This window comes from Aulonocara stuartgranti, assembly GCF_965226115.1.
Source record: "Aulonocara stuartgranti genome assembly, chromosome: 6".
NCBI lineage: Eukaryota > Metazoa > Chordata > Actinopteri > Cichliformes > Cichlidae > Aulonocara > Aulonocara stuartgranti.
The window spans coordinates 2,700,039-2,726,702 of record NC_138944.1 but is presented as its reverse complement, the minus strand read 5'-3'; the positions used below and the strand labels follow the sequence as shown (position 1 = coordinate 2,726,702).

The 26,664-nt window shown below is 41.1% G+C and overlaps 1 protein-coding gene across 1 annotated transcript in view; it reads left to right on the top strand.

The window, feature by feature from the left end:
- sorcs1 (sortilin-related VPS10 domain containing receptor 1) overlaps nt 1-26,664 on the top strand; it is a gene marked incomplete at its 5' end in the record, with an annotated part of 195,976 nt that overhangs the window by 133,956 nt on the left and 35,356 nt on the right. The window contains 8 exon segments of the mRNA XM_082537936.1: nt 4,797-4,870; nt 8,295-8,359; nt 10,378-10,496; nt 10,685-10,774; nt 13,639-13,818; nt 15,580-15,726; nt 18,303-18,405; nt 23,114-23,190. Coding sequence (XP_082394062.1) covers nt 4,797-4,870; nt 8,295-8,359; nt 10,378-10,496; nt 10,685-10,774; nt 13,639-13,818; nt 15,580-15,726; nt 18,303-18,405; nt 23,114-23,190 — 855 coding nt within the window.

Here is a 26,664-nt window from a genome sequence, read left to right as displayed (position 1 = left end):
GTGTCAGCGTGCACACAGCTGAATTTGTCCACCACAAAAAAACACAGTCATGTGTGCTCTCCGTGGTCCTGAAATGATAAAAAGGATCTACTGGATTCATGCCGTAATGGGTCGGGGCTGTTTAGCAGCAAAGGAGGAACCGACACAGTCTATCTCTGCATGTGGTATTGCTGCCGCACAACAGCAAAGAGCACACTCTGCGGATCTGTGATTCTTTGTTATTAAACATCAGCATTTTTCAGCATTTTTGGTTTTGGTTTTAATTTTCAGATTTTAGTCCCATTTTATGAGGCTTGGGTTCAAGAAGAGCCCGTGTTTGTGGTTAAAACCCGTCCTTTCATAAAGGTAATTATGTGTCGAAAGCAAAGCTGGGGCGCGGTCACTGATGGTGGTGGAGCGACACATGATGTCACAGGAACAGCACCAACGCAGCGCTGTCAGGTGATGTCCTACCTTGCATCACCCAGCAGATGATGTAGTAAACAGTATATTAAAACTTCATGCTCTGCTTCTGTACCATTTCTTTGCTCGCTGTATGTCAGGTGTCAGGACTTGCTCAACCCCCCCCTTTCTTGCACTTACACTCGCTGCCTCCCCCACCCAGCTGTGCTCCCACCCACATGCATTATCTCCACCCTAAAGTGCTTCTCTTTCAATCTGCTCACCTCCTTTTTGGCAGTGCTGTTGAATTTCTTGACTAAGAGACCTTTTGGAGGTTGTAAAGACTGCGTCAACCCCCTGCACCCAACTTAACAGTTGCTGTCACTTGCTTGGCTACATACTAACTTGCTATAGGAGGGTAATTAGTCAGAGTGATTTCCTGCCCCCTCCCACTTCCTTTCTCTGGCATCTGCTTAGCACAGCGTTGCATAGATGTCATGGAAATCTTATCAGCCGTGCTGTTTGCCATTTGTCTCGTCGCTGTTCGACACGCGAATGCGCACGAACCAGATGCGATAGTGAATATATAGTTTGCATATACTTAGGATGAGGCAGGTAAGCTTCGTGTCTCAGAAGCCCCACTGCTTTCTACAGTCACCATCATGCTGAGTGTTTAGCTGTTTTTTTTTTATTTAAAGATATTGAGCAATATAGTCATATAATTAAGGCTTTTAAAGTGAAATGCTATTAGAGAGTAATTAGTAAAACTTTTTTTAAAAAACAGAATACAATCATTGATTTGACATCAGTAATAATCTATCAAGACACGGTCTCAGGGATGTTTTTTGAATGCAGGCCTCCATGCTACCCTTCAGCACAGAGTAAATATATGCAATTAGAAAATAAATGAATATAAACAAACAGAGTCACATTTCTGTTATCCACTAATAAATGATTGTTTACACATTCTGCATGGCTGGCCATGCTTAAAATGGAAAAAGGTCCAGCCTGAAACACTGAAATAAGTTTCATGGCTCATTAAATTCCAGCTGTAAGCTACAGAGTAAACGGATTTGTCAGAGAATGCAGTTGTTTGGGGACAAAAAGACTGTCAAGGTTGTTGATATACTGAGCAAGCAGCACGCAGATGCCTGCATAATCATCAAACAAACAAAAAATGGATTGATGTGATTTTTTACATTTAATTTCAAATAGCACATAAAGAGTCAGAGTAGGATTAAAATGATTAAAAAAATCATAGTTTTCATGGTACAGTAAGAAGCACAGGTCTGCAGATATTTGACTGTGACTTTTCTGCTTCCACTTCATAAAATATTAAATAGATTTTAAAAGCCTTTATGAAATATTTAATGAAATAATATTTTGTGCCTATTTTAAAAAGGAATTCAACTCATTATCATATTACAAACTGTTATATTTAAACATTTTATTTGATGTTTTTGAACTTTCAATTTAGTATTTTTTGTGATAACAAACAAACACAATGTTAACATTCTCTGATAAAGGACCACAGAAGAGAGAAAAACAGACCAAGATCAATAAAATAAAATATCATGAGGGGAGTTTATAACCTTATAGTGCAACATTCAGGATTCTTGTTCATTCACCAGGTTTCTGGTCACACAGTTTCATCTCTGGTGGACGCTCACTGTCATTCACTCCGTTGTGTGAACTCTTTTCAGTCTCTGTTTCCGTTGTGTTATGAATGGTGGGCTTGGTTGTTTCCATTTCACAGTTATCATTTTCTTAGCTATCAATAGGAGTATCTGTAGATTCTTTTTTTTTGTCTGGGCTATATGCCTCTCTAGGTATAACTCCTAAAAGAAATAAGGTTGAATTTAATGGAGGATTAACTTGTAGGATTTTCTGTTTCTTCTTTGATTCTTTTCCAGAATCCTCGAATTATTGGACAATCCCCACAAATATGTGAATAATCTGCTGTTTCCCCACATTTTCTCCAAGGGCATAGTTCTTTATTAGGTATATAAGATACCTTGTGACAGCTTTTGCTTCCCATATATTATCAGTGATTATAGCATTTAATTCTAATTACCAGTTCTCCTTAATATAAACCGTATTTTGGCACGACTCATTTATTTTGTAAATATGAGAAACATGTTTCTTAGTTGGGAGATGTTTTTCCATAATATTAATATTTCAGCATTTTATATCCAGTTATCCTACATAATACATTACATTATACATAATTCTAAAGAATATAGATTTAAAAGACTGTATTACAAAAAAAGCATGTCTAATATAAATTTCGCCCTAAACGTGAGCACCTCCTTGATGAGTTATGCAGTCCCACCGTTTTCCATCACTTCCCTCGTCTCAAACTCGTCATCCAGACAACATTACTGTCATGAAAAAGCTTATAAAAACATCATTGTGAAATATGAATATGAAAAAAACAAGAAACAAATTAAAAACAGTCAAATTAACAATTAGAACTTTAATAACTTCCTTTTGCAAATAGATTCTTGATTAACACAGCGGTATGGTACAATAAAATCCCATTATTGATGTTTGTGGTAGCATGTGTGTGTGCGCCTGTCATCTTTCTGTCTGTAAACTAGTGATGTGTCGGTTGCGAACGAAACGGCTCTTAGGGCCGGGTCTTTGAGGTGAACTCCTTATTTAGAGCCATAGGGGTTTTTTTCTCTCACCCTCTCTCTCGCACTTTTTTTCCCGCTTCACTCCGCACGCGAGCCTTGTGCTTTGCGCTGGGCAGAGGGGGGAGGGGCGGAAGTTACAGTCAGTAGCACAGGAACAGAGCGGGAGGGAGAGAGAGAGAGAGCCAGGGACAACAACGTCACATTAGAAAGGTATAGTAATCATCCACAACTATTTTCAGGTGCAGATGATAAAGGATTCAGAAAGCTTATTCATGCAGGTCCATATGACAGAGAATATGCATCTTCTTTTTGTTTTCATATTATAATTTATATTTAATTGTGTTGTGGTTTGCAGTGTTTTGTGTTGTTTCACTTTAAATTTGTTTAAAAGGAAAAACCTGAACATTTAAATAGTTAAAAGTTTAAATGTAAATAGTTGGTTTTTGTATTATATGATTTATTTATTACATTTTATGTGGAGTGAATAAATAAAAGTATATTTACTGTGGCCCCGAGAGACAAAGCACATACAAACTTCAAATCACGTACAAAACACAACAGAAGTGCTCCAGGATGCTAGGTGCAGTGTTGAGCTTTAGTGGCTACATAAGTGTGATGTGTGGTAGCAACAGGTAAATGAACTTTTTTTTTAAATTATTTGAATATATATGAGTGCTGGTGTATAAATACACAAACAATACACATGTGCTTTCAATTAATTTAAGTGATCTTAGGTAGCTCTGTTTTGGAGTTTGTACGTGTTTTGTCTCTAGGAGCCACCACATATATTTATATATAAACATAAAGGTTTTGAACGTATTCTGCTGGTAAAGACCGCCCACATGGCGAGTGGGGATTTGTAAAGAAAAATACAAACACACACTGATACCACTGTTATTATTACTGCTGTTATTCCTGAAGAACAGATCATTAACTTTATGAACAAAATCTAGAATATCAGTGTGCCGAGATCACAAATTCAGTGTAATACGTTGTATCTTGAAGACAGATAATTAGTCAGTTAGTCTTTCAGTAATTCCATAATTGCTTGAAGAACACAACTTGAATAAGCTGAAGTCTCTCAGTTCTCAGTGGATGTGAGTCTGGAATGAACGGAGACACTCGGGGGCTCCTTTGTGGACATCTGGATGCATTACACACAGATTTTCACATGTATTCTCTGCTTACTGTGTAAACGATAAAATCTCAGCTTCCAGCGATTTACCCACCAGTGAATAACGTCTGTATGGAGACCACCCACTACGCTTTGGCTCCTCATACCTCATATGTCGCTGCAGTTTGCAGGCTTGTTACAGCGAGGCACATTTCTGTAGCGTATGAAAAGCTGCACCCTACACATTTCATTCTTATCGTGTTTTTCATTGTGTTAATGGCTTCATGGCAAAATATTCTCTGTAAGAGTTCTCTAGTAACGCACAGCCGTGTGGGAAGACAGACAGTGATTACACTGCTAGATGTTTTTAAGCCATGTTATTCATTTGCAGTGTTTGAATATTATGTAAATTTTAATCTAATTTAATACCTTCGACTCGAGCCAAATATGTGTGTGAGATATTGTGAGAAAGCTCGTCTCCCACTCCTCGTTACGCTGCTGCTGTTAAATTGACGAATAAATCAAGGTGTGAAAACAAACCCACAGTAAAGAGTAAACACAGCTCGTGATCTGAAAAAGGCCAGTGTTATATAAAACGGTCAATTTCAGCAAGTGTTAAGATGCATGTGATGAAATACTCATGTCTGGTTGTCTTTCTGCAGCTCTACAGCTCGGTGGAGTTTGGACGGAGGTGGCAGCTGGTGCACGAGCGAGTGGCTCCCAATCGTTTCTACTGGTACGTACGGTGCGCTCGATAGTGTAGGATAGTTCCTAAATCAGCCATGATGCAGAACGGTTTTTGTTCTTTACAAATTACAGCATTGGCTTGCACAACGCATCCAACCGAGCCCGAATATTTCTTTATTTATAGTGTTTGTAAATTTTGAAAAATATATTATTTTTTTCAAACCAGCCAGCTGATAACATTTTTCATATTCTAGGAGAAAAACATGCAGCTCATCCATATTTAGCAATTGTTTAATGTCTGTGAAATTGTGACAATCCTTCTCTCCCCCACCAACCATATAATTGCTGTCCAACTGTGCTCAAGCATGTTGTCTGCCCTCTGTGTTACGGTGACACACCATCATCTGAAAAGGAACGTTTTTTGCAGTCCTATTGCACTACATGACTCCTGTAGAATCAGCTGTAGCTGGAATAACTTGTAGTGTTCATTTTCTGTGTGACTTTCTAAGTCTCTCACATCATTGTGGAGGAATTCGTTCCCTCTCTTCTGCTTCAGTTCATTGACGTTTGCAGGCATTTGTTTATGCACAGCTCTCACCACAGTCAGATTAAGGTCTGTCAATTTAACTCTTGCATAATCGTTTTCAGTCAAGCTTTATTTATTTTTCTCACATTTGACTCAGGGATACTTTAGTATGAGGAGTTCTTGACTGACTTAATAATTGCAAGCTGCCCAATGTCCTGTGGCTGCAAAACAAGCCCAAATCATCAGCCCTCCTCCGTTGTGCTGACAGTTGGTTTGAAGTGTTTGTGCTGATATGCTGTGTTTGATTTTCACCAAATATGGCGCCGTGCATTTCAGCCAAACGTCTCCACTTTGGTCTTGTCTGAAGATTTGTGGTTTGCCCACAGGCAGTTTTGCATGTCTGAGCAGAGTCAGAGATGTAGTTTTTGTGAATTTGTAGGGATGCATACAACCTTAAAAAAAAAACCTTTTTTACATGACTGTACATGATTTAAAGGTTTTTTTGTTTTTTTTTAAATCGTCACTGAGAAAAAGTCAACTTTCAAGTAACGTAGTCGAGGCATTTTGAGAAAAATAGAATTAATCCAAAGCTACAATAGTCCTTGAGGCCTTGTGATGTGGTGCTATATAAACAGTGTTGGGTAAGTTACTTAGTAATTAGTAACTTAGTTACATTGCTAGTTACTTCTATCAAAAGGAACTCAGTTACTCGTTACTTTCAAAGTAACTAGTTACTAGGGAAAGTAACTTTGGTTTTACTCAGAATGCTCTTATTAATGTGTTGCTTCCCTGACTGAATGTGCATAATTCCACGAGAGAAATCCCACGCCTGGACCGTCGTCGACTGCTGCCAGGATTCTAGCCTACGTCACAGTGTCACGTGCGCTTTTTATGTCCAACACAGAAACTGCAGTCGTGGTGCTTTCAATTGTACTTGGATCTCGGAAATTCTGCCTTCCGAGTAGGAAGATGTAGGTAACTCCAGACTGCAGATAAGCTGCATATGTGTTTAGTAGTCATTTGTTTTTGTAGAGGGCTAGCAACACCAACCGTTTTCAAGGGCGTCGCCATATTGGAATCCAGCATTCTCTGATGAGGCTAACCAGAACGCCGTTTATTCGAGTGTGACATTATTCCCAGGTCCGTGTTCCGATTTCTGAAATAAGTCGAATGCAACACATGAAGTAACGAATAACGAGCCTATCTAAATCCCAGTAACGATAAACGTGTTCCTGATGTTGGCATAATAACTATTTACCTTCTTGTTACCACAATAATAACATAGTTAATGTTACTTAATATGAGCCAGAGAGGTTTTTAAGATTTCCTTTATTCATGTGTCTGACGTGCCTGATCGTCGAGTTCAGTCATGAAAAAAGGCTTCAGAACCAGTTTGGAGTGAATCTGAAAGTTTTCTCGTCCACTGAGATGAAATCAACTGAAATAATCGACTAATTTCTTTCAGCGGGCCTTAACCAGCAACACAAGTTGTCATCTTAACGTTGCTGCATTGCTTCATCTTCTCATAATTGTTACAATGTTCCCTGGCCTTCCCTCGCTGCCTCACTGCCACCGCCCCACAGTTGCTGTCCAACTCGGTGTTATCTAGCACGTCTGCCCTCTGTGCTGTAACTAACACGTAACAAAAAGCTTTCACCTCGACTAACTGCAGAGGAACCGTCGGGTAGTAACGAGCTGGGCAGCCAGGAGTGAAGGGAGCCTGAAGGGCTGATGCTGCAGAAGCTGTCAGAGTTCTATTTTGGGATGCTCGCTGTGCAGTAGGTGTGGTGGTAGTCGTGGTAATGAGGCTGCAGAGCGAGCTTATATCTGTAATATACATAGCCACCAAGAGTGTAATCTCATTTCGTGTTTTGGTAAACCTGAGCAGCACTTGGCCACACGCCGTTCTAACTTTGGCCACATTTAATAAGTTTGTGAGCTTAACGTGTGCAATTTGCCTGTGACATTACAAATGTGAAAAGCATGCAGAGCTGCCTGTATGCGATATACTTTTGCAAGGCGACGGCTGCATCTCGTTTTTATGCATGCCTGTTCTGAGTCGCTTCAGAGGCCACACAGCTGTTCAGACGAGTGTCATACACACAGACGCCCCGCTGTAGGTGTGCCATCACTGAAAATACACAAGTTTAAACAAACCGTCCACTTCTTCTGTGCCCGTCTCACACTGCTCCTGGGTACCTGAATGGATTATTCAGTGAAAATGGAAATGTGGCTCAGATAACTAGGCCATGCTATTCACAGCTGCGTTTCATCTGGGAAATTACCAATACTACCAATAAGTATAATAATGATTAAACGATATAGTGGTCTCTGCCTCTCATTGTGTCTGCTTCACACAGACTCCCCTTTATTTCCCTCCTCGTTTGTGTGTGCGCTCTACCTGTCGACACAGCCTCTTTCCCAGCTTCTCTCCCCCGTCTCGCCCCACCTCCCCCGTTCTCTCCCCTCTGTGTGTGCTGCCTTTGCTTCTCCTCTGATCCCCCAGTCTTTTTAATACATATTTAATGCCGTAATGATTATATGCTATTCCATCTGCGGGCATCCCTACTGTAGTGCGAAAAATCAATGGCTTTTCCTCTCCTAATGATGCCAGGAAACATCTTCCTCCATTTTTCTGGGCGAAAAAGGACCTTGTGGGGACTCTGAACATTTAGATCGCACAGTAAACCCGAGGCCCTCTTTTTCCCTTTACAAGTTAAGCTGCCTTTCACAGTGAAGACAAAGACGAGGTAATTCCTGCAGCCAGCTCCTGCTGATGTTAAGCACGACTGTCATAGTGCTTGACTTAACCTATCCGTCGTCATAAATTTGTCTGACTTTGCAACACGCAATCTCTCGTGTTAGACAGCAGCTGCCATAGGTGACATCTGCCCGAAGGCAGAAGACCAATAGTGATGTTCCTGAAACACATTTGTCTGCCTTTCAGGTCGAAAATGGGTTTGGACAAAGAGCCGGGCTTAATTCACCTGGAAACCAGCATCACTGAAGGACGTGAGTAATTGAATTCCGAGTCCGGTGCTCCATTTTCTGCCGTCTTTGTACTGTATCGTGAACATTGTGCTAAAGTAGAGAAGAATTGGGAGTTGTGTGGACAATTCCATTGAAGGGTAATACGAGGGGACAGCGGAAATGGCCGAGTTGGGGGACACACAATGACAACGGACGGAAAAGTAATGCATATATTAGAATGCTTTTAAAAGCAAGTGATTTAGCTCAGGGGGGCTCTTTTAAGTAGAAAGAAACACTCTTCGTCCTGAATGACAATGAACACTGGGATATTTGGGGTTCATTTTCACTTTTCTGGGAGCGACTCCTTGTTCTTATATTTTTAATATTTTTCCCTAAATTTCGGCAATTTTCAGCAGCAACCCAAAATGCCAATAAAAATAAATATAGAAAAGGATTGAATTAAATGCAAAGAGCACAAATTACTGATAAACAAAAGTATGGACAGAAACTTACAGCATCTACTCTTTTAAACAGCACGTTCTAAAACAAAAGTACATTTGAATAGTTTTAAAACCCCTGCAGATATAATCTAAGTACATAAGATTTTAGGGCTCAGTGCTGAACCCCAAAGGTAACTCAGTAAATCAGATATGACTTGATTTATTTTTATCTGTTGTTGAGATAACTATCATTGTGATAGCTTTCTGAAAATTTTCTTGCTATTTTTTTCCACAGAGGACGATCTGTGGTTGGTATTAATAAATCACCACTCCCACAGACTCCTCCCTTCTTTCTTAAAATTGCATCACTGCAATCGACGCGGATCTATTTGAGTTTAAACCAAACAAACAAAAAAGTACAAATAAAAAACAACCTTTTTGAAAGTGAGATAGATTGGCTTTTTATTTCCTACTCTTATAAACCGAAACAACGTTTGTTCTTTTCCTGTTTCGTGTAAAAATACGTGTTTGGGTGGACTGTCATTGGTTTTTCATTTTCAGCCCAAAGTGGAAAAATGGGAGAAAAGTTTGTACAAAAACTAGTAAGAGCCTGTTCTTATTCCACAATCTGTCAGACAAACTGATGCTTATTTATTTGCTGGAGCTATTTTTCTTTAATCTTTTTTTCTGCAAGAAAAATATTTCATGGATAAAATTCAGTTTTAACCTCCTAAGACCCGAACTCTTCCACGGCATGCATTTTTAATTTCTCTTTGATATTTGCGCTGATTGGGACCTGATGAAAGTAAAAACAAAGAATTGGCAGATTTTATTTTTTTTTTTACCTAATCTTTGTTTCTAAGAAAAATGAGAGCCATATGTGAGGATATTCATATAAAACTTCGATAGAACAGTGGCAGTATAATGTCCTCACAAGTGGATATCAGGCCCTTGTAGAGCAAAATTGAGTATTTTGGTCTAAATAACCCAAAATGTGATGTCCACATATGTGGACGCCAGGTCCTAGGAGGTCAAAGAAGTTAAAAAACACGATCTAGCTTTATTGGTGTTACTAAGAACTTAAAGTCAGGATATATCGGCCTTTGCCACTTCAGTTTTAACCACGTTTCAGTCTCTCTTTAACACTTAAATGATTGTAGTTAGTTTTTTCAATCTCACAGAGTTTGTATGGCACCTCTCTGAGGCCAATACAGTAAGGGAAAGCCAATCATCCAAACATGCATAGCAGACATCAATCGTGTCAGATGTTACAGTCGCACAGCCAGAGACTATCACTATTGATCATGCGCGCGTGGGGGGAGCCGGCACATATTTGGCAGAGGCTAACGTGTGGGGACAGGCGCTTTCCCAGCGCTGCGATTGAAGGCAAAGAAAGCAATTGGCTTCTGTGGTCATCTGTCTTCCCCTCCACCCAGCTCCTCCCTTACTGGGACCACTTTATTGACACGAGTAATGTAGGGGCCAAAAGAGGCTGCTTGGCTCTGGGTGAAGGCTGCCTTTCTTCATTGGCTAATACCATTGCTGATGCCAGGGCTTGACGTGTGTGTGTGTGTGTGTGTGTGTGTGTGTGTGTGTGTGTGTGTGTGTGTGTCGGAGCAGAGGCGCTGTATGTCACCTGCAAGCTGCAGAACTGCACCGACGCCAATAAGGGCAAACCATTCCCCGGCTACATTGACCCCAATTCTCTGGTGGTGCAAGATGAGTATGTGTTTGTCCAGGTAGGTAATTGTCCAGTTTGCTCAGTAAGAAATATTACAGAAAAGTGTGTGGAGGAGAAAAGATGTTGGGTTTTCTGGGGAATTTGTCAAGGTCATTCTTACAGAGAGATGCTATTAGTTGAGCTATACATGTGAAAATCCTTTATCTGCTTTATTAATGTCTACAAACTTTTTTGGCTCACCTTAAGGTGTCAACTGGGGGGAGGCCAATCTACTACGTGTCAGCTAAAAGAGATGTCTTCACCCCTATGAAGCTGCCCAAGTATACGCTGCCCAAGGTAAGAAATATACCTCGTTGGCTTCTTTCTTTTTTCTCATTTCTAAAGGGGAAAAAAATAGGCTTTAAACTTTGTTCAATATGAAGGCGAAACTTTCAATAACGCTCCAGATCGTGCCGGCTCCGTGTGGTGCCCTCTCTGTTATTTATGGGCGAATCAAGGGCAAAAGTAGCTCTCGCAGTGTTTCCAGAATTGTTATTCCATGCTGCTCCATGTGCGCGTGGCCTCGCTTGTCACGTCCCCGTTGACAATTAAACATGTTTTATTCAATCAAGCTCTGGGCGCCCAGGTTGCTGCCAGCTCACTGCAAGGTGTTGCTGGCACAGTCAGAGGTAGATGAAGCACACAACTAAACAGCATGGCCTCAGCTGCATAACTCTGCTCAATAAGCCCGACGTAGTCTTAATGATTGCTGTATCCTCTTAGTGGAAATACATGAATACTAAACGTGAAGCGATTCTGATTAATAAATATGATTAAGCCCAGCAGGAGGGTAAGAACAATATGTATACACTAAAAAATTACATTTCTATTAGCATAGAAGAGATCATGTTGCCTAAAAAAAACAAATTAAAGCCTTTACAAATTTCCATTACAAATGACAGTAAATGGATGTTCTTTTAAAGTGTAATTTCAAGCTGATGATGATATTAAGAGCACGCATAAAGAGGGGATGTTGACTTTTATTGGATAAAAGCAATGAACAAAAATATCAATATGCAAAATGCACAGAGGAGTCGGGAGCACACTGAACAGAAGCTTACTGTTGACACGGTGAATACAAACTGTTTGTTGTCTCTGTCAAGATATTAACAAACATTTAAACTGCTTTTTAAAGAGAGGGAGTTTTAATCATTATGATGTTACTATTAAAGATTGTACTTTGCTATTAAAACAACCATTTGTAAGTCTGTATGCATCACTATAAGATCATGGCTGTTTCCCATTGTAGTTATATAGTAGAACTGACACAGGGCAATGTGGTACTGCGCCAACAAATTCACCAAATTCACACATTGCTTATAACACCACATAAATAAAGGTGTCGCGGATGAATACAACAAAATAAAATGATACGACCGAGACAGAACCTTTGGTATTTTCTTAATATAATAATAAACCCGAAATTACTGTGTAATTGTGTAACTTTATTAGCAGCATCCTCCTGAAAATGCGCCAACAACATTAAGAGTAACATCCTCCTCTCTGCTCCTTAATGCTTTCTGGTCACTATGGTAACTCGGAGATATTTCTTGCAAAATAAGACGGCGAGTTAACGATACAAACCCTGAAAACCCATAAATTTCACAGCCGAGCGTGAACTCAACGACTCGTGGACCGGTACCGGGGACCGCTGCATTACATGGGCAAAAGTCCTGAGCTCTACCTTTTAATCTTTGAATCCAGGTCTGTGCGTTCCCATTGCTACAGGTGTATAAAGTCCAGCATTGACCCACGCAGTCTTCATGCATCGTTCTAAAGATCTCACTGAATTTCAGTGTGAGACTGTAATGGGATGAAATTGTTGCTGCAGGTCGGTTTGTGACATTTCTTCGCTTGTAGATTTCCCGCCATCAGCTGTAGGTGCTATTGCTGCAAAGTGCAGCTGTTTAGGAACTACAGCAACTCATCCATGAAGTGCCAGACCTTGTAGGATATAGAGCAGACTCTGTGTGCTGAGCAGTGCTGGTCAAGTTACTTGAAAAAGGTCATTAGTAACAAATTACTGATTACTTCTCCAAAAACATAATCCTGATTACTTATTTTCAAAAGTACTTAGTTACTTGACACACAGCCTGAATACGTAATAAAACAACAGACCTTTCAGCCCAGTTCTATTTTTCTGCATCCATCATATAAAATGTAATCAAATGAAAAAGTCTCTTTTTAAAACTTGTTTTATTAGTTTTAATCTTTTAACTTTATGCACCTTGCATCAAGCAAAAATTAAAATGTATGTAACTGTCTGTGGTTTGAAGAAATTTATTTGCTATTTAAACCTATTTCCTGCATAATCCATCATATAAAATAAAATCATGATTTGTGTTTGCACTCACTCTTTCAAATAGATGCAAGTAAAACACAGCAAAAATTAAATAAAATCAAAGGTTCAGCAGCACTGAGTCCTGTCGCTCTTAAATCTATTGTCCCCTGTTTAGCAGGGGTGAGGCGGGTGGAGGTTTGCCAACAGTGGTCATGTCAGCGGGGGGATCCGGGGGTTTCTCTGGGAATGTCACATTCCCGTGGCAGCTCGCTCAGATATGAAGTTTCATTTTTCACTGTAGAAAGAAGTTTTCTTCCCACACAGAGTGAACAGCTGATGCTAATGTTTTTGTCCCTTTTTAGGGAGTCAGTACTTCCACGCTTTAAACCCTGCATGGTCGTACTCTCTCCTGTACTCCGTATTATCCATTGTTGATCTGCACACGTCTGTTACCATGAACGCTTAACTCACTGTCATGAGACACTCGCACAAGCAAAATCACGGTTTAGTAATGCTTACAGGAAAGCAACAGTAACCTAATTGCTTTTTTTGCAAAGTAATACCTTACTTTACTCGTTACTTTAAAAAAGTAATCAGATTACAGGAATGCATTACTTGTAACGAAGTTGCAAACGCTCAGTGACTGCAGCGATCCAAACCTCGTCTGGTATTTATATCGGCACAAAAACAGTGTGCCAGCAGCTTCATGCATGGGTTCCCATGTCTGAGGTGTAATGTGTTTCGTCCACATGGTGTATATGTCAATTTGTTATTATTGTCAAGACTTTTTATTGTATGATACAGAACAGCACAAACATAAGTTGTAAAGATAAAAACGCTGGGGTAACAAGGGTCTGTGATATCATTTTACTCCTACCAGGATCTGCATGTGATCAGTACGGATGAAAACCGTGTCGTCGCGGCTGTGAGGGAGTGGAACCAGAATGAAACCTACAACCTGTATGTGTCAGACACTTCAGGGGTCTACTACACTCTGGCTCTGGAGAATGTGGTCAGCAGCATGGGCCTCGAGGGAAACGTCATGGTCGACCTCTACGAGGTAAAAAAAACATTCAATTTCAATTCAATTCAATTCAATTTTATTTATACAGCGCCAAATCACAACAGCAGTCGCCTCAAGGCGCTTCATATTGTACAGTAGATCATACAACAATAGATACAGAGAAAAACCCAACAATCACATGACCCCCTATGAGCAATCACTTTGGCGACAGTGGGAAGGAAAAACTCCCTTTTAACAGGAAGAAACCTCTGACAGAACCAGGCTCAGGGAGGGGCGGGGCCATCTGCTGTGATTGGTTGGGGTGAGAGAAGGAAGACAGGATAAAGACATGCTGTGGAAGAGGGAAAGAGATTAATAACAGATATGATTCATGCAGAGAGGTCTGTTAATACATAGTGAGTGAGAAAGGTGAGTGAAGAAGAAAAACTCAATGCATCATGGGAATCCCCGGCAGCCTACGTCTATTGCAGCATAACTAAGGGAGGATTCAGGGTCACCTGGTCCAGCCCTAACTATATGCTTTAGCAAAAAGGAAAGTTTGAAGCCTGATCTTGAAAGTAGAGATAGTGTCTGTCTCCTGAATCCAAACTGGAAGCTGGTTCCACAGAAGAGGGGCCTGAAAACTGAAGGCTCTGCCTCCCATTCTACTTTTAAATACTCTACGAACAACAAGTAGGCCTGCAGAGCGAGAGCAAAGTGCTCTAATAGGGTGATATGGTACTACAAGGTCATTAAGATAAGATGGGGCCTGATTATTTAAGACCTTGTATGTGAAGAGCACTGAGGAGGACCACTGATGCTGTATCCACAGGAAAATAAACTCTGTGTCTGAAGCAGGAACATCGCACAAATGCAGAAACCTCAGCTTTAGTTTTGGAGCCTGCAGTATTCATTTTAGACAATTCTCTGTTTTTAAACAGCAGGCCTGCTCGATGAGCATGCGGCCTGCAGGTTTATTACGAACGCTGATCAATACTTTGGAGCTAGCAGGCAGACGTGATGAAATGTACTTACTTTGTCATTTTGCAAAGGAACCCTGCTGCTGTAGGCCTACAATCTTCAGAGCACGTTGTGTGAATATGAAACAGCTTCAAAGTGCTGACATCAACAAAGGCAAAGGGGCATTGTGCCAGCCATATAGATTTTTAGGAGCCTGAGATTATTTCTTCCTTTGATTAATAACTGCAGATCACTTTGCACAACACACCAAATCCAAAAACAGAAGGTGTGCTATGAGCTGGTGTTGAGGCTCTGTGGAACTCACGATGCTTTTAAGTTTAACGTAGAATAGAACTATATCTGTGAATCTAATAATTAAGCCCTTGGTGATGCCGCTCATGTCTGCTGTGGCCTGAGCAATAGAATCGAATCTACTGTCTTGATTGGGGTCGCCACCCGAAACGCATGATGTGCTAAATCTCTCCTCCAAGCGAGATTGAAGTATCTGTCAATTACTAAAGTGGAGTTTCATTGCCTGATGCCACTGTCACAGACTCAATTCAGTATCCCTGAGTCGTCCTGCAGGTCTCCAACAGGGAGTCAGATTCATTTAAGACACACATCGATTATTCACAAGTCTCCAGACAGTCGATCATTTCCCACTCAGGGTTTGTGACTGTGTTTGGTTTTTGTTGGGAATGCAGAAGTAGGCTGCGTTTCCTTGAAGTGTCTGATTTGCTTTTGCAATGCGTTGCGATCGTTTTCGGCACAGTGACTTGAAAATAGGAAAGCAATCATATTTATTGGTCAAATAAAGTAAAATTTCACATAAAGCCGTGAACCGTTCTGATTCTCCAGGTAGCGGGAATAAAAGGAATGTTCCTCGCCAACAAAAGGACGGACAACCAAGTGAAGACGTACATCACCTACAACAGAGGCAGAGACTGGAAGTTACTGCAGGCACCGAGCAAAGACCTGAGAGGCAACAGCATTCACTGTGTGCTGGTGAGTTTCTTTGCATCTGCCAGCGAGATGCGTTCATACATGTTTTTATATGTGTGCGCTTCCATCAAAGAGAGGCCTTGACAGGAGTTGACTGATCCCAGCAGCAACGAGAGCCCGAGCTCGGAAAGAGCAGCGCCCGTCAAAGCTGAGTGCTCTGAGGCTGCTCAGCTGAAAGGTCAGCCATTTTGATTCAGTCCAATAAGCTGACCTCCCATTTAAAGAAACACAGAGAGAAAGACTTGTCAGACAGAAAGGCTTTTCTGTATTTTATCTGCCTTCCTTCCTGAGAGCCTCTAGAAAGTTGGAGGCTTCTCATACTCTAGTGGAGTTTTCACTCACTAGTAAAGTTCAGAATTACAAGTAAACAACCTACCCTTGAAAATGGAAACCGCTTATTTCTTGTAGCACATTTTTCTTTTCAATACCTTACCTCTTTGTGTATTTCTCTGTTAAATGAAATGTTGCAAAACCAGTGACTCAAAGAGAAAACCTAGGTAAAGAAAGCACAAAAGTCCTGAGCATTTGTAGAGTTATGTCAATACTCCAGCAACCTTAGACACTAGAACCACTTCTGCAAGAATCATAGCAAAGCAAGACATTTATACAGAGGCCAAGGATGAAGTCAGTCAGTGGATGGAGTACAGATTGTGTATTCGGTTTTTAAATGATGACATATGAACCCTGCTTTCGGGTCCAAACTACTCTTTGTTTTTAACATGTTTTAATGCTTTGTATCTTGTTCTATTTAATCTGAACAAGAACCTAAAGAAAATCTCAGTTTTTAAACCCTTACGAACTATAACTACAGCCCAGCCCTTGCAGCAGTATATTAATGACTAACCTCATATTGTGGATGGATTATCTCAGTCGTTCTCCTCACTGAAGTTTGGTCCCTTTTACAGCATCCTGCCATGTGATTGCATTTGTCCCTAACCATCGGGAACCCTCACGTTAACTTTTATCGAGTGGAAAAATTAGCTTTCATCCTCCAGCTTCACTGTGCTAATGTGTTTATGTCATGCTAACAAAGCTGTGTAGTTAGCCACCACGTAGCACATCATTATATACCAGCTAGCCCAACTTCAGAAACCCTACAAATGTCACTGCTGTTTAGTTTTCTGTCTTCATTTATGTCAGAAGTGATAGCAGAGCTGTACGTTTTAATTGATCAGAAATCCCTCAGTCAGAACATGTTTCCATCTAAAGATTACATACCTAGCGAGCTAACTTCAAACATTGTTAAACTTCATAAATCCTGTTTTCATGGATGCCTGGATGTTAAACTTTATTGTTACACCTGGTAGAGCAGCAGCGCTGATCATTTTATTAAAGATGGAAGACAGTTTGTAACTCTCAGTGATGCCGCAGTGTTCGTTTGACTTTGGGACCTAAAGCGGAGTTTGGACCCGGAAACGGCTAATGACGTCAGACGTAAAGACCAGATAGGTGCTAAGAAATGCCAAAAGATGTGCCTTGCAGACAACAATGGGGGTGATCAGTTAAGGAGAGGGATATTCGAAAAGCACAAGACTGTGCACAAGTTTGCTCACATTGTTATTTTAACAACATTGTGTTAATTAAGAAGCAACCAAGTGGCAACCTCCAGGGCTGGATGATGCTGGCAGGTCTCATCACTGATAACTGGAGCTGATCACCACTGCACCATGTTTGCGGTTTTGATTGCTTTTAGAAGATTATTAAAATCAAGTGACCTGAGAAAAGTATGACCTACTGTGTGGTACACACCAAATTGTGCTTTAGTTCTGTTGGTGAAATTCTAGTTTTTTATTAGTCTACACTCATTTCCAGCAGCTATCTGTGCCCCTCCAGTGCAGCTGGTCAGTGCAGCATGGTAATCAGACTGCTAAGACTAGCAGATAACTCAATCCTTGGACCAGATCTGATGGTTTCTGGCTCTAAAAGAACCTACGTGGCAGCCGTTGAAATGCTAATTGTGAGGTTTAACAAATGCTTCGTTTAGATGCCATAGGTGCGTCATGGTGAGGAGGAGCTACAGCCATCTGTTATCGTGTCTGTGGCAGCAACAAAATATACAAGTGTCAAAGAACAAGGGTTAGACGCTTCATCAGTACAAGTTTCGGATGAGCACGGCTCACTTTAATCACCTTTTACTAATACATGTCGCTAGATGACAAGAGTTTGACAGTTGGTGTCACTGTAGCACACCTTCACATATGTCCTCTTGAAATGACTGTATGTACAGAAATAATCACCTTTTTTGATAAACCAATTAGCGATTCAGTGGCATGCCTCGCCTTCCACCCATATTATACAGTCATTTGTCAGGAAATGTCAGAGTTTTAATAAACCTCTAAACAGCCCGTCACAACATGGCCTGCACCAGTGGCATTTTGCTGGGTCGTAATGAGAATTGTGCCTGTAAAGGTTAACCCAATCAAAATTAATGGTGAGGCCAGTCAATGGGGAAATGGTGTTTGTGATAAAACATAAGACTTGGGAGGGTTGCCGATCCACATTGAGGCAATAGCAGTTTTGCGCAGAAGCATCTTTTGGAGGTTTTTTTTAATAACTGAGTTTTTGATTTCTCTCTGTAGCCGTACTGTTCACTACATCTCCATCTTCACGTGTCTGCAAATCCCTACACATCTGGAAACATAGCCAGCAGGGACTCGGCGCCGGGGATCATTGTCGCATCAGGTGGGTGAGAGGGAATATGTTTCGAGTGGCACGTCGTCTACATTCTCCGTGTCTTCTTGGACTTCTGAGGAGTTTTCTTTAAGACAAAGCTCATGTTTTTATCTGTCGTTAAATTATTTAATAAAAGAAGGACTTTTAGCCCTTGACTGAAAGGTTAAAACATCTAACCAGTGCTCACTGTTGTTGATTTGCCAGGGTTGTAGAAGGAAAGTCGAACAATATGTGCATTATTCAGTTAATAAAGTAAGGTATTCTATGGTTTGCTTAGATTTTAGTATACAGCAAAGGTAACATGAAAGAGCCTCCAAACTGCAGAGACATTAGTGATTAAAAATGCTTCTCCTTTACTGTTTTTCTTCTTTCTTCTGTGTTAACTTTAAGATATCTGTCTGTTTCTCTTAGTTATTAATCATTTCTGTCCATTTTCCATGACTTGTTCTTCTTTGCAGTTGCACTGTAGTGTTTGTTGCATTTAGCATCGGTATATCACTCCCGCAAGCATGTGACATGCTGGCATCAGCTCACCTTAAAACGCAAACAGATACAGTGGGGCAAAAAAGTATTTAGTCAGCCACCGATTGTGCAAGTTCCCCCACCTAAAATGATGACAGAGGTCAGTAATTTGCACCAGAGGTACACTTCAACTGTGAGAGACAGAATGTGAAAAAAAAATCCATGAATCCACATGGTAGGATTTGTAAAGAATTTATTGGTAAATCAGGGTGGAAAATAAGTATTTGGTCAATAACAAAAATACAACTCAATACTTTGTAACATAACCTTTGTTGGCAATAACAGAGGTCAAACGTTTACTATAGGTCTTTACCAGGTTTGCACACACAGTAGCTGGTATTTTGGCCCATTCCTCCATGCAGATCTTCTCGAGAGCAGTGATGTTTTGGGGCTGTCGCCGAGCAACACGGACTTTCAACTCCCGCCACAGATTTTCTATGGGGTTGAGGTCTGGAGACTGGCTAGGCCACTCCAGGACTTTCAAATGCTTCTTACGGAGCCACTCCTTTGTTGCCCGGGCGGTGTGTTTTGGATCATTGTCATGTTGGAAGACCCAGCCTCGTTTCATCTTCAAAGTTCTCACTGATGGAAGGAGGTTTTGGCTCAAAATCTCACGATACATGGCCCCATTCATTCTGTCCTTAACACGGATCAGTCGTCCTGTCCCCTTGGCAGAAAAACAGCCCCATAGCATGATGTTTCCACCCCCATGCTTCACAGTAGGTATGGTGTTCTTGGGATGCAACTCAGTATTCTTCTTCCTCCAAACACGACGAGTTGAGTTTATACCAAAAAGTTCTACTTTGGTTTCATCTGACCACATGACATTCTCCCAATCCTCTGCTGTATCATCCATGTGCTCTCTGGCAAACTTCAGACGGGCCTGGACATGCACTGGCTTCAGCAGCGGAACACGTCTGGCACTGCGGGATTTGATTCCCTGCCGTTGTAGTGTGTTACTGATGGTGACCTTTGTTACTTTGGTCCCAGCTCTCTGCAGGTCATTCACCAGGTCCCCCCGTGTGGTTCTGGGATCTTTGCTCACCGTTCTCATGATCATTTTGACCCCACGGGATGAGATCTTGCGTGGAGCCCCAGATCGAGGGAGATTATCAGTGGTCTTGTATGTCTTCCATTTTCTGATGATTGCTCCCACAGTTGATTTTTTTCACACCAAGCTGCTTGCCTATTGTAGATTCACTCTTCCCAGTCTGGTGCAGGTCTACAATACTTTTCCTGGTGTCCTTCAAAAGCTCTTTGGTCTTGGCCATGGCGGAGTTTGGAGTCTGACTGTTTGAGGCTGTGGACAGGTGTCTTTTATACAGATGATGAGTTCAAACAGGTGCCATTCATACAGGTAACGAGTGGGGGACAGAAAAGCGTCTTACAGAAGACGTTACAGGTCTGTGAGAGCCAGAGATTTTCCATGTTTGAGGTGACCAAATACTTATTTTCCACCCTGATTTACGAATAAATTCTTTACAAATCCTACCATGTGGATTCATGGATTTTTTTTTCACATTCTGTCTCTCACAGTTGAAGTGTACCTCTGGTGCAAATTACTGACCTCTGTCATCATTTTAAGTGGGGGAACTTGCACAATCGGTGGCTGACTAAATACTTTTTTGCCCCACTGTAACTTGACAACAGAAAAACCCCTCAGAGCAGCATTGTTCCTGAGAACACGTGAAAAATAGGCAAGGACTCTAATTGATTCACCGTGAAGACAAAAATAAGGTAATGTGACATCAGCAGCCCCCAGGTGGATTCACATCTGTGATATTTACTCCCGTGTGGACCGGCTCTGTCAATAACATGCAGGCACCGGCCTTGGGTGTCTGGAGAAGGCCAAGTTTACCCTACCAGCATGAATGCCATGACCTTTATGAACCACTGTGGGATAAGTCGGTTTCACTGATTTGGGAGTAAAACAATTAACTTATTTATTTCAGTCTATGTCATTATTTCAGCTACAGAATGGTGAAAATGAATGAGAATGATTACTTATTTCTTCTTCGCTTATTTCTTCTTTTCTGTCCCAGACCATCATTTGGAAGTTATTTGGGGATTAAAAATATTGGGAAATAGTCCTAAAACAGTAAAACTTATTCAAAGTCCTGGGTTCTGAATGATTATCTCAGTTTTACTTTTTTCTGCCTTAGTAAAAAAGGTGGCAGATGACATGGGAGACATCGCGGCATTGTGTAAAAATCCCATTTTACAGAGTTATGAGGAAAGGTTAGCTTTAAGGTAGGGTCATCAAGTCCATGAGCTGAAAGACACATTAAAAGCTAAAATGATCTATTGATACTGAGTCTATTCATACACTTGTGATTAATTAATGTTATGTTATGAACATTAGCCCATTCACAATGTGACATGGGATGGGCTTTTAAACATTCCAATAGTTTTGTGGTCTTGTTCATCCGTGGGGGAAGAGAGGAGCGGGAGGTTGACAGATGGATTAGTACTGATGCGATCAATCACTGGTCCAGTCTCTGTGGTTAAAAGCATAAAGGCAAAGCTGTCGATTTATTGGTCAGCTCCTATCCTCGTGTTTGACCACAAGCTGTGGGTCATGACTGATTGAGGATAGTATCAACAGGACAGCTTCCTCTGTAGGGGGCCCAGACTCAACCATAAAGAGGGTGAAGAGCTCATACGGGAGGGGAGCAGGGGAAAGCCACTACCATAGGTTTAGGTCAGATTTTCTGTCTGGTAGGAAACTCCAAGGGCAGAACCAGGACATGCTGATGAGATTTTGACATGCTTGGGAATGTCTCTGAGCTGAAAGCTGGGATGAGACTGGATATTTCTGCTTAAATATCCAGTCTCATAAATATACTCTCTAAGTGTATGTATATACACTTAGACAGTATTATAGCAAAATAGCCTTTATAGTAGTGAGACCGAACACTGAGCTCACTGTAGGATAAGGGATCAACATTTAATCGGCCTTTATTTAGCTGAGATTGCTATTACAAGTTCATTTATTGGTCAGTAGCAGGAAACTGGACTATAATCCACATGGTCACTGTTGTTTGGAGTCCTGTGGAATTTGTAGGCAGTAGTCTACAGTACTTTTGCAAGACTCTATGCTCATAAGTTGTGCAATGTGAGGGCTAGGAGATCTAGTAGATCTTTATTTTCTATGTCTGGGTGACAGTGCAGTTTGTGACACATTAAAACAGAACTGTTAGGTAGAAAAAATGAGACCTTTATAATAATAGCATCCCAAGATTTCATCTCAACTCTAAATTGTTCATTGCAGCATTTGTTGCTTGTCTTTTGAAGTCAAAATGAAAGTAAATCTGTTATTTCGACCGCCCGTAGTGCCATATGGGACCCCAAACTGGAGACTTTATAACTTTCAAAGACAGGAAGCAGAACAGTGATGAAAGCAAACGTGTATTTTAGAATATTAATTGGTTACCAACGACGTCTTTCAGACATCTGCTGAGTTCTCCCTAATCTTATGTTTTTAATTAAACCCAACCCTGAACCACTGTCAAGGTGGAAGACTCGAGGAAATCATTATCAATCACTCAAAGAAGAAAGAATCATGAAGCACAAGACGAAATGAGGCTAGAGGAGATGCTAAACATTAGCACGTATACAATTATAGTTCTGTGAATTATAAGTGTATTACACTGTTAGTGCATGATACAGATGCACTGTATCCACAGCACACCTGTACATCACACCAGCATGGTGACAACATCAACTGGAGCTCAGCAGAAATCTAAACATTCAGCACTCGTGTAGCTTGTATGTTATGATGAGTGTGAAGCCTATTGTTTTTCAAGAGGCATTCAGAGTAGGGGACAACTGGAAAAACCACCACCTGGCACCAATTACGGGCTAAATTAAAGCAATTACAGCCGTCTGCACAGAATTAGGGAAGCTTGTCTTAATGTGGTCAGAACTGCTGAATGAGGGATACAGTAATCTGGATTTATTGGTTAATTTAGGGGTATGGGCAAATGTTGGACTGCACAATAGATCTTTCAGAGGACTGTAATTACAGCAACTGTCTGCAGCTGCAAGCTGGTGCCTCCTGCTGTAGAACCACCTCTTGTCTGAACACAATGTGTAAAAGTCGTGTTGTATTTTGTCAGAAATTAATTTCTCTCCACCTCAAAGCACTTGATCAAGTTTGTTTTCTATCCTTTCTGTGAACTGGCCTCACGTCCAGGCTCCATTGGGGCAGAACTGACCACGAGCAATGTCAGTGTGTTCATCACCTCGGACGCAGGAAACACGTGGAGACAGGTGAGGCAACTTTGTTTTTGGACCGTTGTGATGTCTCGCTGGTAAACTAATTCTGCATATGTGTCACATTTGAGGAAAAAGTATCTAAGCTCTAAGTCTTCACATGGCAACAGCTGACTGACATTTAACAGTTGGTACGAACCACGCTGTCAACTTCTGCAGTCTCCTACTGACTGAGAACATTACTTTCTTTTCCAGCTGATCACAAGTGACCAGACTGTTAAACAGAACGAGTCCTCTCACGCTTTAGCTCCGTGTTTTAGTTTAACACCACTTTATATAAAGTTTAGAGATAGTTTGGTTGTATGGAATATTCAAGTTTTTAATCTTGTTATTCCATCATTGCAGACTAGAGGATAACCATCCCTCTGAAAAAAGGAGTAAAGGAGTTCATAAAAATATTCATAAATTCATTAAAATTATTTTAAATGTTTTTCTGTTAGCATATACTTTTATATAAAAGATGTATGAAAGTCGAGCCAACGTGTCCTTCACTAGTTTTGGAATCTCAGAGACACAAATATCTGATAATTAGTGTCAGGTAACAACAAAAAGAATATTCCAATGTTCACTTCTTGGATGCACTGCGCCATGTTATTTGTCAAGAACACAAACACAGTGGAGAGGCCCAGCTCAGTGACTTGAGTGTTGGGTACTTCTGCATTGGCTTTATTTCCCCCCCAGAGGTGGTTGCATGTCGGTGGATAAATACAGAAATATAGAGGACAGTTGCAGGCTGATCCACTTACCATACACTGTGTGTGTGTGTGTGTGGTTCACCAACCCACTGGAGAACTGACTGTTTGGTCTTTGTATTTTTCTCTTGGGTGATTTCTGGGAAGGTGAAAACAATGTGTAGGAAAGCAGCTCACAGTGTATATGAAAGTATTTCCAGAGCTGACTTTCATTCACTAACATGGATTTTAAGCTTGGCTTCAAAAAACGTCAAGGCAAAGTGAGCAGTTGGGACCTGAGCATTGAACGTTGTGTATCGCATTAGAACATCCGCCTGTCTTCCTCTGTTTGATTTCGCTTGTCTGTGGACTCCAGTTCCAGTAAACATGGCTGGCTGTCAGTCTGAAATGACCTGCAGCCCTGATCATAATCATCCATGTGGTTATCCACCATCCCATTTAGCTTCTGAGTTTCATTTAAAAAAAAAGCCTCACACATGTAAACAAACCAATGTGCAGTGATGAGTATGAGGTGATTAGGTCAGACATTACCCCTCAGATGGAGATCCAGGATGCAATTAGCAAAATGACTGTTACAAAAATAATTTGGGATTTGTTTTATGTAAAAGTTAACATTGGTGGTGGAGAGTGCAAAGTTAGAGTAACTCTATAAGCATCATTAGTAAAATAAAAAATCTGAAACGAATGCATTCATCCACCAAGGCTGAACATTAATCCAACCCTAAGCATGAATTGACTCCTGGGCCCTGTTTCAGGAAGCCGGTTTAGTGGAAAAACTGAGTAAGTATACCCTGAGTTAACGAAAACTCTGGGTTTTCGGTTTCACAAAGCGAGTTCAGCTGCAGCCTGAGTGAGTCACTATGACGACACACTCCGTGAAGCTAACCTGCCCCCTAGCAGGTTTACTACAACTAACCCTGACTGTCTCCGCCCCTTTGTCGGAAACCTGACAGTAGGAAGTGTCAGACATGGCGTGCCACTTCCTTGAAGAGCCAGTAGATCGTGAAGCCCAAATTCTCCGCAGAGCACTCCGCCGGGAGAGAGTGATCAGAGCGCGTATGGACATTTTATCATTTCCTGATGATTTTCTGTGCGAACGTTACCGTTTCTCAGCACAATCTATAATTTATTTGGATAACATCCTCAGGCCATATATTACGCATGTGACACATCGCGGACATGCTCTCAGTTCATTGCATATTATTTGTATCGCACTTCGTTTTTTTGCAAACGGGAGCTTTCTGTATAATATTGGTGATGCTGAGCACGTTTCCAAGGCTACCGTCTGTCGGGCAGTCAGGAATGTTACAGTTGCACTGAAACGTCTCCTGTACTCGTCTGTGGTGTTCCCCGGTCATAGACCCACAAGATTTATCAAAGAGGGATGCCACAAAATTGCAGGTAGCAGGATGACCAAAACTTAATTCATGATGTGGTGATACTTGGACTACTACTTAAATTTTACATTTATTCTCACGGTTCCCAGGCGTGATTGGCTGTATAGATGGCACTCACATTCCAATCATTGCTCCTTCAGTAAATGAAGGAGACTATGTGAACAGGAAGTCTTTCCACAGCATTAATGTACAGGTACATAGTTCCCTGTAGCATGTCAAACTAACAAATTATTTCATTATAGTAATGGATGCTAATTTGTGTTCTCTGCACTGTGAAGATCATATGTGATGCTGCCAACATTATCACAAATGTGGAAGCCAAGTGGCCAGGCTCTGTCCATGACTCACAAATATTCCGTGAATGTACACTGAGCACAAAATTTGGACATGGTGAGTTGAGAATACTTTAAAATATATAAAGACCAATTGCTTCAGGGACATTTGAACTGAAGTGTACCCTTCTGTCTTAGGAGAGTTCACTGGCTACTTGCTTGGTGATAGGGGGTATCCATGTTTACCCTATTTGCTTACCCCTTACCCTGACCCTGAACCGGGCCCACAGCAGCGATATAATCTGGCTAATTGCAGGACAAGAGCCAGAAGTGAAATGACTATCGGAATGCTTAAGGCCCGGTTCCAGTGCCTGCAAAGACTCAGGGTCACCCCAGAAAGGGCATGTGACATTATTGTGGCATGTGTGATTCTTCACAACATTGCCACAATTAGAGGAGAACACTGTCCTTCTGAACCAAACATCAGCAGTGATCCAAACCATGAACATCCTGACCCTCCCACGGACATACAAGATGGAAGCGCAGTCAGAGACACCATATGTCACAATCATTTCCTTTGACCCATCACCTCAACATGTTGAAAGAAGAATAAACAGATTTTTGTTCAACTGGCTTTATTGGTCGCCTGTGTTTCCTGTACACAAAGTATTAAAAGATGTAAACCTCATAAAGTGTCTCTGTTGCTTCCTCCTCTGTAACAGCTGTCAATGTTTCTTCATTATTTTCCTGTAGTAAAGAAATTAACAACATTGCTGTTCTACTGTACACTCATATAATCTGTGGAGTATTACTCACAACTGCATGTTGGTCTGGCTCAACAGGAGGCTGCACCAGATGCAGTACACCACCACCATCAACTGATAGAATATGAGGTTTATACAGGTCACTTATAACTTACAAGGGACCAAATGGCAATTAACAAACATACCAATCACCTTACACTTCATTGTCATTATGCTCTCAAAGACAACCAAGGCTGAGGGAAGGCAAAATCAGTCGGAAAATAACTTCACTACAAAATAATTCATTATGGTAAAGAGTTTATCAAATGAATGTGTCGCACTGCAAAGGTGACTGTGAAGAAAGGAT